Raw genomic sequence first — 15,923 nt, 5'->3', positions numbered from 1 at the left:
TAATCAGTTTCTCCTGCCTTGTAAGACAAACTATTTGATTCATTTCTTTTCATTCCTTTGTTTTTATTGATTTTATAAGATGCAACCAATAAAATTACAGTACATGGAAAAGGTAGAGTAGAAAAGAGATTAGGCTTTCAACCGTTAGGCCAGGAACCAGGTGAATATTTGCTCTCTGACATTAGTAAAATCTAGAGCAAGATCCAAACTAGTTATTAAAGGGAACCTGTCACCCCCAAAATCGAAGGTGAGCTAAGCCCACCAGCATCAGGGGCTTATCTACAGCATTCTGCAGTGCTGTAGATAAGCCCCGATGTATCCTGAAAGGTGAGAAAAAGAGACTATACTCACACAGGGGCGGTCCTGCTGCGGTCCTGTCCGATGGGCGTCGCGGTCTGGTCCAGCACCTCCCATCTTCTTACAATGTCCTCTTCTTGTATTCACGCTCCGGCGCAGGTGTACTTTGTCTGCCCTCTCTGACCTTTCCCAGCGCCTGCGCACTGCAGCGTGAATACAAAAAGAGGACGTCATTGTAAGAAGATGGGAGGCACTGGACCCGGATCGCAACGCCCATCAGACCATCAGTATAATCTAACCTCTTTTTCTCATCTTTCAGGATACATCGGGGGCGTTTCTACAGCATTCCAGAATGCTATAGATAAGCCCCTGATGCCAGTGGGCTTAGCTCACCTTCGATTTTGGGGGTGACAGGTTCCCTTTAACACATTTACATTGGTCGGAGCCCAGTGTCTGAGTATGATGCACACGCCTCTGTTTAATCAGGTGGTTGCTTTTTATAACTCCGTGTTCAGAGGAGGACATATTGGTTGTGATACACCCCATGAGTGTTAATTTTCTTTTTTTTTTTTTTTTTTTTTTTTTTTACTCTGGTTGATCTTGATGGTCTGTTGCCTTTTTTTTCAACCTCTGAAAGTGGGCTGTACAGTTCAAATCTCCACATCTGAAGCATTGGAGAAGGAAATTGAACAGAGACCTCGGCAAAGGTTATTGAACCCCAGGAAGAGTAGACTTCTTGTGATTGTTCAACGTTGAATTCTGGAAGGTCTGCGGATTCAGCTGGTCTTGTCCTCCATTACATTTGTCTGGATCCACTCTCCAAAGCCTGTTGTGCAGTGACAAGTTGTTCTTAGGGTTCACTGAACACTATTTAAAATGCAGATGAAGCTACATTCACACAGCGATACTAGTGACAGCAGTAGGACTATAGCGGCCAGACCCTAAGGCTATGTGCACACTTTCAGGATTTCTTGCAGAAATTTCCTGAGAAAAACCTGAAATTTTCTGCAAGAAATCTGCATGCGTTTTTTGCGCGTTTTTACTGCATGTTTTTTTTTGCGGATTTTTCCGGACATTTCCCAATGCATTATATAGTGGGAAATCCGCAAAAAAATCCGCAAAATTAATGAACATGCTGCGTTTTTTTACTGTGATGCGTTTTTTTTCGCGGAAAAAAACGCATCATGTGCACAAAAATTGCGGAATTCATTCTAAATGATGGGATGCATAATGTATGCTGTTTTTTTGCGGTTTTTATAGCGAAAAATCAACAACGTGTGCACACAGCCTAAGACAGAAGGGTGTTCTTCCGTGACCTCCCTTTTCTATGTTACATGTGGCAACCCAACCAAATACATGACCACTGTGCCTTTTTTTTTTTTTTCCTCTTGTACTCATGTCTATATCATTTTTAGGGGATACATTGAAAATGCACATTTTCCGGTCCTACCTAGCAATAAGGAGCTATTATGTCTTCTGTGGGGCAGTGATGCAGCTCTCGGCCGCTGCTCTTCTGCAGTCTGAGCCAGATTTACAGAGAGTAAAGTTTTAGGGTTCAGAGGATGCTGTAACTTATAAATATGGGGATATTCCAAGAGCAAATCTAATGGCCTTTCTCTTTTTCTTTTCAGTCATTAGGTGTTGATGGTGAAGCTGCTAACATGTCTCCAAATCAGAAACCTCATATATGTGAACATTGCAGTGCTGCTTTTAGAAGCTCCTACCATCTACGCAGACATGTGCTCATACACACAGGTACCATAAATCCTTATATTACTTTTTTTCCCCAGACGGTACTGCTGACTGTAGAGTTGCTCATGAAATACACGTTAGCGGGAAATGACATATTTGCGTCCTAATACAGTGTAACTTTCTACATATATAGCTCTAACATAACCCACACGTTCCGTACCAGGGGCCAGCTGTAATCTACAGACCAGATGCTGGGTTTGAAGCTGGTTCATATTCCCTCTATCAGCCGATCACAAACCAAGCTACAGTATACTACACCCCTTCCCACTGGTGTGAATGTGGTATGGCGATGAGCTGCCAAATACCAAAGCCTGTTAGACCTTGGCAGAGACCGACCCTAACAGGATGTAAAACACTTACAGGTTGGATAATGTAAGTAAAGTATTACATGTTCAAGTCTGCTAGAGGGGCTAAGAAAAAGTGTAAATAAAATAAAAAATTCGTAAAAAAAAAAAAAAAGTTTAATTTGTAAAGAAAAAAATACTCCCAGCAAAAATCAAAACATATTTGGTATTGCCATGTCTCCGTGTCTGTGACAATCCGTACTGTACAATTTCAGTACTTATCCTGCATGATGTACAGCATTTAGCAAAAATAAAAAAATTGTTTGCCATCCAGCCTCAAAAAAAATAAATATTGATCAAAAAGTCACACGTATCCTAAGAAAGAAAAACCATTACTTTTTGCAGTTTCTAATAAAAAATAGATCGTCTTTGCGTTCCACTGCATGTAGATTTTATTTGGTAGCCACAATTGAGGTGGACGATGAGTTGTGGGGGGGGCTGTATGTCAGAGGTCACTTAACAGGCCAGTCGCTTAGGCTACTTTCACACCAGTGTCGGACTCGGCCCGTCGCAGTGCGTCGGGCCGACGTTCCGACACTAGCAGTGAATGCGCCACACAACGGGGGCAGCGGATGCGTTTTTCCAGCGCATCCACTGCCCCATGGAGAGGTGGGGGCGGAGTTCCTGCCGCGCATGCGCGGTCGGAAATGGCGGACCGTCAGCAGCAAAAAACGTTACATGTAAGGTTTTTTGCTCCCGGCGGTCCGCCACAGCACGTTAATCTATGGGGCAAAAAAAGACAACTTTGCAGGATGCGTTTTTTCCCATAAACGACGCATTGCGAAGTATTGAAAAAAACGCTAGTGTGAAAGTGGGCTACTCTCACACTTGCGTTTTTAGCAATCCGTCGTAATCCGTCGTTTTGGGCAAAAAACGGATCCTGCAAATGTGCTCACAGGATGCGTTTTTTGCCCATAGACTTGTATTAGTGACGGATGGCCACACGTCGCGTTCGTCGTGCGACTGATCCGTCTTGTTTTGGCGGACCATCGTCACAAAAAAGTCCAATGTAACTTTTTTTTGTCCGTCGCGTCCGCCATTTACTTCTACTGCACATGCGCGGCTGAAATTCCGCCCCCTCCTTTCCAGACTTCAAAATGGGCAGCGGATGCGTTGAAAAACTGCATCCGCTGCCCACGTCGTGCACAAATTTCACAACGTGCGTCGGTACGTCGGCCCGACGCATAGAGACGGATGAACAGCTAAGGGTGATAGTGGCCTTAGCTGTCAGTATGTACAAGAAGCCGCTTGGCTATCTATTAAATATACTCTGGGTTGACCCTAATGAATATTTCAGCCTCACCAAATCACTGAGGATATTTAGAGAAAATTAAGGCAATAAAACAGAATGCTTGTTCTGACACTGAGGCATCCTTGTAGAATTCTGTCATACACTGATTTTCTCCCTTTTTTAATAGGTGAAAGACCATTTCAGTGCAGTCAATGCAATATGAGTTTCATACAAAAGTATTTGCTCCAACGGCACGAAAAAATTCACAGTGGTACGTAGACGCTTATGTGTGACGTGTTGTATCGCTGTTACTGGAAAATTCTCATTTAATGAGAATTTTATAGCCAGGATAGCGTCGTCCGCTCAAACTGTGTGGTGTTCTATATTTCAGGTGAAAAACCTTTTAACTGTGACCAATGCAACATGAAATTTATCCAAAAATATCACATGGAGCGACACAAGAGGACTCACAGTGGAGAAAAGCCATACAAATGCGACACTTGTCAGCAGGTATAAATTTGAGTCTGGTGTATAAACAGCCCATTGTTTTTCCTCTGTGCTGTCCACAGATTGCCGCATGTGTACTTGTATCCATGTAAAGAATGGGAATCATGGTTGTGGTGATGTTGTTGTTTTTGTGTTTTGTTTTTTTTGTTTGTTTTTTTTATTCTCTTCCCCCCCCCCATGTAACGTTGTCCCCTTTGCTTAAAATACAAATCATGTGTCAAACATGGAAAACTGACACCTAGACGAGTTTCTGTTACTATAAAATCCTGCAGGTGTTGGGGAGGTGTCTGGAATACATTTTCTTAATGAGAGCACAAATAAAGGGTTATATGAATTTCAGGCTTTCATGGTTGAGACAGGAATAGTTCGGTCCAGCTCCCACCTTTGGAGGTGAAGCCACAGCCAAGAGCAGGCAAGCTACCATATTTTTCGGATTATTAGGTGCACTTTTTTCCCCAAAATGCTTTTTTTTGGAAATGGTCGTGCATCTTATAATGCGGATATACCTTACTGGCTGCCGTGGAGCACGTTCCCAGGGTTCCTGCTGGAGTAGGCAAGAATGAAGCATTGCTGCAGGCCGTCGCCCCACCGAACACCCCCTCATCCCAGCCTGCGGCCTGTAGTAACGCTCCACTCTTGCCTCCTCCAGCAGCGACCCTGGGACCCCGCTTCACCGCAGCCACCACTCCCTGTCAGCAATAATAATAATAATCTTTATTTTTATATAGCGCTAACATATTCCGCAGCGCTTTACAGTTTTGCACACATTAACATCACTGTCCCCGATGGGGCTCACAATCTAAATTCCCTATCAGTATATCTTTGGAATGTGGGAGAAAACCGGAGTACCCGGAGGAAACCCACGCAAACACGGAGAGAACATACAAACTCTTTGCAGATGTTGTCCTGGGTGGGATTAGAACCCAGAACCCCAGCGCTGCAAGGCTGCAGTGCTAACCACTGCGCCACCGTGCTGCCCGCAATACAATGCATGGATTAAAAGAAGCACCACCATTTAAAAAAAAAAAAAATTCTACTCATTGGGGGACACAGGACCATGGGTGTTATGCTGCTGCCACTAGGAGGCTGACACTAAGTGAATACAAAAAGATTAGCTCCTCCTCTGCAGTATACACCCACACACTGGCACCAGCCAAACCAGTTCATGCTTAGTGTCTGTAGGAAGCACATGGGTCTGATATTCAGAACACAATCTTTTTATTTTCTGCTTTTTATTTTTAATTTTTTACTCTTATTATTGATTTTTTTTTTTTTTTTTTTTCTTTCAAAGATTACAAGGGGAGACGGATCCCTCAGGGCTCCGATCTCCCCAAATCAACAACAGGCCGGAAGGTATAGTGTCGCCTCCACGTACTCCCTCCTGCAACGTTAAAAGGTGTGCTTGATGTATCTTTTAGGGGCGACAGGTCCCTTCAGGGCACCGCTGTCACCACACCGGCAACAGATGGGAACATGAAGTGTCGCCTTCATGTACCCTCTTCTGGAACCATGCTAGTACAGCCGACCAACAGCCCTGTTCCATCCTGGTGGGAGTTAACCCCTAGGATGTACAGAGGCATCTATGGCGTCCGTGTGGCCCCCACTGCATCACCACTGACAAATAGCGGCAATGGAAGGAGGCAGACGGTCCCTCTCCACCTCCCTAAAAAGGGGATGGTGGATGGAAGGTTCCTGCACCATTCGTGTGGTAGCAGCTAACCTCTATGAAGAGCATTCCAGGCAGGGATGGGCTCTGCCCTTATTTCCTGGGCACCACAGGTCAGTCAGCAGGAGGGCTGCGGTAGCGTGTACTGCTATCCCCTCAGGACGATTCCCCTTCCCAGGGCACTTTCCGGCCAGGCCAAAAATGTAGTCCCCGGCTTCGGCCTGTCCTAGGTCGCAACCTGAAAGCTTCGCCCACCAGCTTGCGTCCGCTAGCGACTCCGCCCACACACTTTGTGCTTCTCACTCAAGGCGAGACTGACTTATGTTAATCCCAGCCGCCATTTTTCCTTACCGACCACCTCTCCACACGGTACAGCATACGGTGACTTTTTCCTGGGCTGCATTTTCACTCCTGCAGTTCCCGATGCACATCTTTAGCCTGATTTCTTCTTGAGTGGCCTGCTCAGAGGAATGCAGGGCACCTGGAGGGCAGTCAGGACCTGGGTAAGATCTAGGCTGTGCTACACTAAGCCATTGGTCTTTCTCTGCAGTATTTCACTGGCATATTGGCAGACTTAGAGACATACTGGGACACAACATGTCACTCCCCAAGACATCCAAGAGGGCTAACAAAACGCACACTGTGTCTTTCACCTCATCTACCACCTGCCAGACTTCGTTGCCACAGGGACAGAGTACTCCACTCTGCAAGGCCTGCGATCCCAAATACGCTCAGGAGCCCTCTGCCACTACCGAACCCAGTGTAGCTTGTCCCGTTGAGTGGGCTTCGTCACTGTAACAGTCCATGGCTTCACTAGCTAAAGCGATTGTGTCCCTCCAAAACCCCTCCTTGGGTCAGGGCATTCGTCTGCCTGTCTTAGAGGGTTCTTCCACCACATAGGAACCATCGGCCTGCAGGGGCTACTCACGGTCAAAAGATACACAGGCATCTAGAAAACGGACCCATAGCACGTCTCCCGGGCCTTCTTGCACCTTGGCATCCGTGAGTTCCGTTTCTTCCTCCCACTCTCCATGGGTTCGCAGCGACCAAACCTCTGAGTACAAGTCTGATGGGCCCCTCGACCTAGAATCGCCGGACTATTAGGTGACGGTTGATAATCTCATTGAGGCCGTCAACCAGACTTTGAAGGTTGACGAGGACTCCCTCGGCCCCAGATCACGCGGTGTCCTTCAAGAGAACCAAATACCCTCATAAGGTGTTTGCCAACCATCCCAAGTTTCAGGACATAGTTCGGCGGCATATAGAGCGGCCGGACAAACGCTTCACAGGTCAGAAACCTCTTGAGGCAAGATATCCTTTTTCAATGGATCTGCTGAAGGAATGGGCGGAGTCCTCTCCAATTGATCCATTGGTATCTCGACTGGCCTCCAAAACCCTCCTATCTTTCCCAGACGGATGATCGATTAAAGACCCCACAGACCGTCAGAGAACCTTGTCCATTGGGGTTTTTGAAGCCTCAGGTTCAGCACTCTCTCCCTCTTTTGCCGCTGTGGGGATAGTCAAAGCTATGGTCTCTTGGGCAGATACTCTGAGCAAGACCATGCAGGGGAATGATCTTCCCCTGGAGGCAGTGGACCTGGCCAATCAGATTTCCTTAGCCAGGGACTATTTGGTACACGCTTCCCTGAACGCGGCAAACTGCGCTGCTCTTGCGGGCTCAAACAATGTCACTATTAGGAGGGCACTATGGCTCAGGGGATAAAGAGCGGACCCTGCGTCCAAAAAGTCCCTAACCTCTCTGCCTTACCAGAGCCGTCATTTTATTTGGTGAGAACCTGGATCAGCTCATCTGTCGCCACAGGAGGGAAGAGTAAATTCCTCCCTCAGCAGAAGATTAGGCGACCCTATCGCCGCTCGTAACAGACACGATTCCGGTTCTATCGCAGTAATCCTGGTTTGTCCACTACAACCACCTTTTCCGGATCGGGGCCCTCAACTCATGGGGACAGAGGTCCCCAGGTTTCGTATAAGACCAACCAGTCATGGAAAAGCCAACCCAAGCAGTCCAGATCCAAGGGATCCAGGTCCCATAGATTCTCCTCTAAATGACTCTGCGTTATCCAGTCAACACCAGCAGAGTATGCGGTCGCCTACTCCTGTTTCGTCAAGCCTTGGTCTCTGTCGTTCACGACAAATGGGTCAGGGACCTGTTGTCTTCCGGGTATAAAATAGAATTTTCTTCTCGTCCTCCAACACGGTTTATCCCTTCTTGCCCCCCCAAAGCAAAGGTGTGGGCACAGTCGTTTTACCGAGCCATCGACATCCGGGATGCGTACCTTCATATCCCAATTTTTTTTTTTTTTTTTTAATCCCTCAGAAGTTCCTGCGCTTTGCTGTCCGCGAGGAACATTTCCAGTTCACAGCCTTGCCCTTTGACCAGTTCTTGGAGCTTGGTCGTTTTGCCATACTTAATGACCTCATCAAGGGGCCTTCATTCCAAGCCTGCGCAGAGTGCGTGTGCATCACCTTGGATACACTTTCTCGCCTGGGCTGAACTTGAACAAGTCTTACCCCGTTCCAGCTCAGCAGATTTCATTTTTAGGAATGACCCTGGACACCTCCCGAGGGTTATTGATTCTCCGGGACGAGGTCTTAGCCCTTCAACAGAGAACCCGGGCACTCTGTCACCCAGGTCCTCAGTCCATCCGATTCGGCATGGGAGTTCTGGGCAAGATGGTGGCAGCTATGGAAGCTGCTCCCTTCGCCCAGTTACACTTCCATCCTCTGCAGCATGCACTTCTGGCAGCCTGGGACAGGAACTCGTTCTCCTTCGACTGGCTGTGCCCCTTGTCCCTGCGGGTCAAGCAGGCACTCAGGTGGTGGATGTTGCAGTCTTCTCTCACCCAGGGGAATTCCTTTCTCCCAGTTCGGTTGCTGGTGGTCACTATCGACGCCAGCCTTCTCGGCTGGGGAGCTGTCTTCCGTTACCACACGGATCAGGGGCGCTGGTCACCTCAGGAGTATCGCCTTCCGATAAAAGTTCTGGAAATTCAAGCGATGTGGTTGTCCCTTCGGCGGTTCCATCATTTCCTGGCTGGTCATCCCATCTGAATTCAATCAGACAGCCCCATGGCAGTGGCATATATCAATCATCAAGGGGGTATCCACAGCAGGGTGGCAATGCACGAGGCGGAACGCATCCTTCGCTGGGCCGAGAAAAACCACTGTCATCTCAGTAGTTCACATCCTGGGCATGGAAAACTGGGCGGCAGACTTCCTCAGTCATCAGGGCCTCGCCTCGGGAGTGTGGTCACTTCATCCGGAGGTATTCCAACAGTTCTGTCATCGCTGGGGGACTCCAGATGTGAATCTGATGGCATGAAGATTCAACGCCAAGGTGCCAGATTTCAAAGCTCAGTCCCAGGGTCTAGAAGCCATTTGGGTGGATGCGCTGATTCTTCCATGGGGTCATTTTTGTCTACCGTACGTGTTTCCCCCACTTCCGTTACTTCGAGGGTCATCAGGAAGATCAAGGCGGAGGGGATCCCAGTGATCCTAGTCGCTCCGGACTGACCACGCCGAGTGTTTCGCAGAGTTGGTGCAGCTCGTCGTCGACGTTCCCTGGAGGTAACTGGATTGACCAGATCTGCTCTCCCATGGCCCGATTTGCCACCAGAACTCGGGGGCCATGTGTTTAACGGCCTTGCCTTTGAATCCTGGGTCCTAACCCAAACTGGTTTCTCCCAAAAGGTGGTTTCCACCATGATTAGCGCTCGGAAGCCTGTATCGGTACGCTTTTATCAACGCACCTGGAAAGCCTTTTTTGCATGGTGCAAAGACTGCGGTCGTCCTCCTCGCGTATTCTCCATCCCCACTCTTTTGGAGTTCCTTCAGACCGACCTATATACTCAGTCCTAGCGCTTAGCTCCCTCAGAGGCCAGATCTCTGCCCGATCTGTTTTTGTTTCAACGCAGGATCGCTTCCAAGCTGTAGATGAGGACTTTCATTCAGGGAGTCTCCCATGTGGTTCCTCCCTGTAGAACGCCATTGGAAGTCTGGGACCCTAACCCCTACTACTAGTACTAGTACTGCGCATGCCGTGAATCCCCCTTTGATGTGGGCTCCGGCGGTGAGCCCACATCAAAGTCGCGACATGTCAGCTGTTTTGTACAGCTGACATGTGCGCGCAATAGCGGCGGGTGAAATCGCTATTCACTCGCCGCTATTAACCTGTTAAATGCCGCTGTCAAACACAGACAGCGGCATTTAACTACCGCATCCGGCCGGGCGGCCGGATATGACGTCATCGCCGACCTCCGTCACATGATCGGGGGTCGGCGATGCATCAGGAAGGTAACCATAGAGGTCCTTGAGACCTCTATGGTTACTGATGCAGGTCTGCTGTGAGCGCCCCCCTGTGGTCGGCGCTCACAGCACACCTGCATTTCTGCTACATAGCAGCGATCTGATGATCGCTGCTATGTAGCAGAGCCGATCAGGCTATGCCAGCTTCTAGCCTCCCTATTTTTAAAAATATGAAAAAAATATAAAAAATATAAAAGTTTAAATCACCCCCCTTTTGCCCCATCCTAAATAAAACAATAAAAAAAAAACAAACCTACACGTATTTGGTATCGCCGCGCTCAGAATAGCCCGATCTATCAATTAAAAAAAAGCATTAACCTGATCGCTAAACGGCGTAGCGAGAAAAAAATCCGAAACGAAAGAATTACGTTTTTTTGGTCGCCGCGACATTGCATTAAAATGCAATAACGGGCGATCAAAAGAACGTATCTGCGCAAAAATGGTATCATTAAAAACATCAGCTCGGCACGCAAAAAATAAGCCCTCACCCGACCCCAGATTGCGAAAAATGGAGACGCTACGGGTATCGGAAAATGGCACTTTTTTTTTTTTTTTTTTTAGCAAAGTTTGTAATTTTTTTTCACCACTTAGAGAAAAAATAACCTAGTCATGTTGGCTGTCTATGAACACGTAATGACCTAGAGAATCATAATGGCTGGTTAGTTTTACCATTTAGTGAACCTAGCAAAAAAGCCAAACAAAAAACAAGTGTCGGATTGCACTTTTTTTGCAATTTTACCGCACTTGGAATTTTTTCCCCATTTTCTAGTAAAAGACATGGTAAAACCAATGGTGTCGTTCAAAAGTACAACTTGTCCCGCAAAAAATAAGCCCTCACATGACCATATTGACGGAAAAATAAAAAAGTTATGGCTCTGGGAAGGAGGGAAGCGAAAAACGAACACGCAAAAATGAAAAAGGGCCGCGACTTGAAGGGGTTAATTTGGTCCTGGGTGTCCTACAGGAGACTCCCTTCGAACTGCTGCAGGATGTCTCGTTAACCCCAAAAAACACCATAAGAGGAAAAACCTCCACTATTCTAGACAAAAAAAACACCAGTACACAGGCAGAGATGCTTACCTGTCCAAGGCCTCCAACAATTGCACTAACCAAGGTGCAGCGGACCCAAGTAAAGATGGCAGATACACAGGTGCAATAATACCGATAAGGCAGCCACCCTACGATCAGGAATTGGCCACTTGGGGCACCTGTGCAAACAAATAGTGTGTATGTGGCATGTTCACACAGGAATGCAAAATATATGGCTCAAAGCCTATTAATGATGCCATATAGCGGGCTAGCCATAATGCATCCTGTGTGAACAGAGGCCACAGTATACAGAGCCATCTAGGGCCCAGGGTGCCATTTTTACTTGGGTCCACTGCACCTTGGTTTGTGCAATTGTTGGAGGCCTTGGACAGGTAAGCATCTCTGCCTGTGTACTGTTTTTTTTTTTTTTTTTTTTTTTTTGTCTCTTTAACCCACAATTCATGGAAGATCACGTTTCTTGTTGCGGTGATGTCAATCAGGCGGGTTTCGGAGCTCCTTTCCTAACTTTCCACCAGGACAAGGTGGTCCTCACACCATCCCCATCCTTCCTGCCCAAGGTGGTCTCCTCCTTTCACCTTAATGAGGACGTTGTCCTTCCCTCATTTTGCCCGGCACCAGTACACGGGTGGAGAGGGCTCTTCACGCTCTGTATTTGGTGAGGGCTCTCTGAAGGTACGTCTCACGGACGGCATCCTTCCGTAAGTCGGACACTTTATTCATTCTTCCTGAAGGTCACAGGAAGGGACTTGCCGCTTCAAAATCCACAATACCCAGGTGGATATGCCGGCTATTCAAGAGTCTTACCATCTCAGGGGAACGCCTATCCCAGCGGGGATAATGGCGCACTCCACTCGGTCGGTGGGTGCTTCTCAGTCCATTCGGCACCAGGTGTTGGCAGAACAAGTTTGCAAGGCTGCGACTTGGTCCAGTCTACACACATTCGCTAAGCACTACAACGTTTCACACTCAGGCTTCCGCAGATGCGGGCCTGGGCAGGCGAATTTTGCAGGTGGCATTAGTGCATCTATAGACAGTTGGTATGTGGGGTTTGATCCATTGTCTGTTCGCCACCCAGGGACTGCTTTAGGACGTCCCATGGTCCTGTGTCCCCCAATGAGGCGAAAGAAAAACAGGGATTTTTGTGTACTCATCGTAAAATCCTCTTCTCCGAGCCACTCATTGGGGGACACAGCACCCACACTGTTGGACTGATGGCTGATTTGATGCTTATGATCACCTACTGCTTTGTCACTGAACTGGTTCGGCTGGAGCCAGTGTGTGGGTGTATACTGCAGAGGAGGAGCTAATCTTTTTGTATTTACAGCCTCCTAGTGGCAGCAGCATAACACCCATGGTTCTGTGTCCCCCAATGATTGGCTTGGAGAAAAGGATTTTACGGTGAGTACACAAAAATCCCTGTTGTTGTTTTTTGGTTTTTTTTCCCCCCTAAAAATTAGGGGTGTCTTATAATCCGGTGCATCTCATAATCCGCAAAATACGTTACATTGTTTCTCTTGCTTACATAGAACTTGTACAAGGGCAGTTGCCTCCATTGTTCCTCCTCTTGTGGTCGGAGCATGAACATTTATTCCTGTGTCTGAAACATAACCCTGAAATATGAACAGCCCCTTAAATAAGACCAAGCAGCTTTCTTGTGTTATAAATACTTATATATATTTCAGTCTTGGAGAATGCTTTCTTGGAGCTCTGCCCTGTACTGTTTCCCTTGTTATTCCTCCTTGAATTGTATGAATAAGTACTGTATGGTTCAACAGACTGACACTGCCAGTGTTGATTGTGCCATTGTAATACCCAATTGTCAATGAATTTGTTTTAGGGAGGAAAAGCACAACACAGAGATCTAAGAAAAGGTGCTCCAGAATTTTTTGTTAGGGAAATAAAAGTATTTCCTTATTAAACTGTATGCGTCATTATAGCCTTTCTGTCCTCGTGCCATGATTATGACAATCATACCAATCGCTTATCGATGCTTTTTGGGGTCATTTTAGTTTTCTGGGAGATTTTATCTGTGTGTTAATTCAGCACTAAACTTTGTTTTGACAGTTCTTCTCGAGAACAGATAGGTTGCTGAAGCACAAAAGGACATGTGGCGAGAATGTGAATAAAGGATTGGAGCCCGGGTCATCGAATCCTAATATGGATAATCTGTCTGGCAACTTTGATTTATCTCAGGGAAATTCCAGTTTTTCTGGGCGCAAAAAAAGCAAGTCAAGAAACGGTTCCTCTCACAAGGACCACAAGCATGGCAACAAATTGAATGAGGCACACATGGGAGCAGGTCTTGACGTTCAGACTTACGCAGTGGACGTTCCAATAGTGTCTTCCAGTAGTGGTTCGTCCAGCACCGGCATTGAAGACCTGGATACCAAGGGGCCAAAATTGTTGTTCAAGAAGGTCAACCGGAAACAAGCAGAGAAGCACGATCTCTCATTGGAGGCCCAGTCCGCTAACATGGGAATACATAAACTTTCAGATAAACAGAACAACCCTCTTGACTTGGTAGGAAATACCAATGTAGATGCCATGAACCTCCTTCAAAGTTCAGGTAGCAAGGGTCCTACCAGTAGCAATTATGATGATGCAATGCAGTTCCTGAAAAAGCGGAGGTACCTGCAGGCCTCTGGCAGCAACAATGCCTATGGTGTGAATGTAGGGCATATGGTGGCTCAACAGTCTGTCATCCACTCTGCAGTTTCCAGTGTTATCGATGGGGACAACCCACTAACTCTTATCGATTCCCAGGCACTGAATGTCGAAATCAAGAATTGTCATGACAAATCTGTCATTCCCGACGAGGTTCTCCAGAGTATCTTGGATCACTACACACACAAATCGGTTGGGCATCCCGACGTCTCCTTTAACATTGCAGATCATCACGTTGAGCTCCAGACACCAGGAGACCACAATGATTTGGTGCAGGAGAATGTCTGCTCAGACTCGCAGTCTACACCAAATGATAAGGCCAGTATGTTTCAGGAGTATTCAAAGTACCTTCAGCAAGCGTTGGAAAGAACAAGCCATACGACTTCATTCCCCCTGGGGCCGAGTTTACAGTTTGTGAGCCTATCTTCATCTCTCGCCAATCATTCTCTATTTCCCGACAAACAGATTTACACTACATCTCCTCTCGAGTGTGGGTTCAATCAGTCGGTAACATCAGTATTACCGTCCACTCTGCCAAAGTCACACTTTGGCATGGTGGTGGGCCCCCAAGCTGGTTTCTCCTTATCACTGGAGACTCAACAGTTGACTCCCTCCCAGGAGCTGGCTGATCAGATCGAGTCCCAGAAAACTTTAGACACATCCTCCAGTTACCAGATATCATCTCAGGAATTGAATGGGCAAAAGGATCAGCAAAAGGGCCTTGAGTCCTCTTCAGGTTATCACCTTCAACCTCAGGATTTGGCCAGTTCGTTAGAACAACACAAAGACATCCGACCACATGACGCGTGCCAGATCGAGAACTTTGCACAAGCATTCGGTTCTCAATTCAAACCTGGCAGCAGGGTGCCAATATATAACACTAGCACTGATGGGGGACTGGATCACAGGTTGCGGACTTCAACTCCAGAATTCTCAGGGTACACAAATTTGCTATCTGATGTAAATGATACAGGTAGCACTAGAGTTAAGGCGTCAACTAGTCAGAGCTTCAGGTGAGGCTGTGAGTTTGCCAGATATTGGATGTCTTTTAAATCATGGTGTATTTTTTATTTTTGAAGACACTGCCATCTTAGAATGTTTCTACACAATCGTAATAAGATTTATGTAATCTATGCCCTGCCAATGCAAAAATGTTTTTTTTCTTTATTATGAAAAGTGTTGTGATAGTTGAGCTTGTACCTAAACTTTTACTAAAAAAAAATAGATAGTGGGGGGAGGGAAGAGCCGGGGAACAGGGTAACCAAATACGATTTTGGGGCAACTGCAGAGTATTTTTTTTTTTTTCTTCTTCTTCAAATTGCAAACTTCTCCAGAGGGGAATAACAAAAAAAAAACTGCCGTTTGCTGACTATGGGAAAAAATAATCTAAAATGGCTTGTAAATTATCGGACTCAGGAATGGGATTTTGAGCTGAAGGCACATATTGAGTTAAATTACATTTTTTTTTCCTACCCCTCCCTTTAAACAGTGCAGCTCACTTCTCCTGTTCATCGTAACGATGTCATAACCTTCAGAGTAGGTCACGTCGGTATTCCAGTCTATTATATTTAATATTCTCGGCAATAGCTTTAAATTAATGGACTTAAACATTTTTTTTTTTTTTACTATCATGTTTTTTTTTTTTGACAAATTATGTATGTACAGTGTTCATTTTATTTTTTTTTCCTTTTGATATACCTCATTTTTACTGTTCATGCAGCATTCAGGAACATGTATTTTGCAATATCATTGAAAATAATAAAAAAGAAACCATTGTGTTCAAATTATTGTATAGAAGCGTGAAAAATGTTATAAATTTTGAATACAGCTATCTTGCCTTTGTTTTAGATGAGCAAACGGCACATCCAAGAAATGCAAACATACATCAATGTTAAAAGACCCTTGCAATTCTGTGAGCTCAGAGCCAGTGGAGTCCGGTTGTATTTCCAGCACACAAAGGCCCAGTAAATGTAGCGGACGTTGTAGCAAAAAGGTACAAGCCGTAGGAGAACGTTCATTTCTCTGACATCATTTTTGGTGCCACAGACAAAAATGGAAGTTTATTGAAATGTGCCCGGATTATTAT

General features: G+C 46.3%; 1 protein-coding gene across 2 annotated transcripts in view; it reads left to right on the top strand.

Annotated features, from left to right (window-relative positions):
* ZNF281 (zinc finger protein 281) overlaps positions 1-15,623 on the top strand; it is a 37,804-nt gene extending 22,181 nt beyond the window's left edge. Inside the window, exons 3-6 of one of the 2 annotated variants that reach the window (XM_069751516.1) lie at positions 1,929-2,052; positions 3,812-3,895; positions 4,016-4,134; positions 13,238-15,623. In XM_069751516.1, coding sequence (XP_069607617.1) covers positions 1,929-2,052; positions 3,812-3,895; positions 4,016-4,134; positions 13,238-14,854 — 1,944 coding nt within the window. In that variant the 3' untranslated portion in view covers positions 14,855-15,623. The remainder of the gene's footprint in view (positions 1-1,928; positions 2,053-3,811; positions 3,896-4,015; positions 4,135-13,237) is intronic. The other variant, XM_069751517.1, reaches the window with a different exon arrangement.
* Positions 15,624-15,923: the final 300 nt, after the last annotated feature.

This window comes from Ranitomeya imitator, chromosome 2 (assembly GCF_032444005.1).
Source record: "Ranitomeya imitator isolate aRanImi1 chromosome 2, aRanImi1.pri, whole genome shotgun sequence".
Lineage (NCBI taxonomy): Eukaryota > Metazoa > Chordata > Amphibia > Anura > Dendrobatidae > Ranitomeya > Ranitomeya imitator.
The sequence above is the reverse complement of the archived record's forward strand: the minus strand, read 5'-3'. Positions and strand labels throughout refer to the sequence as shown.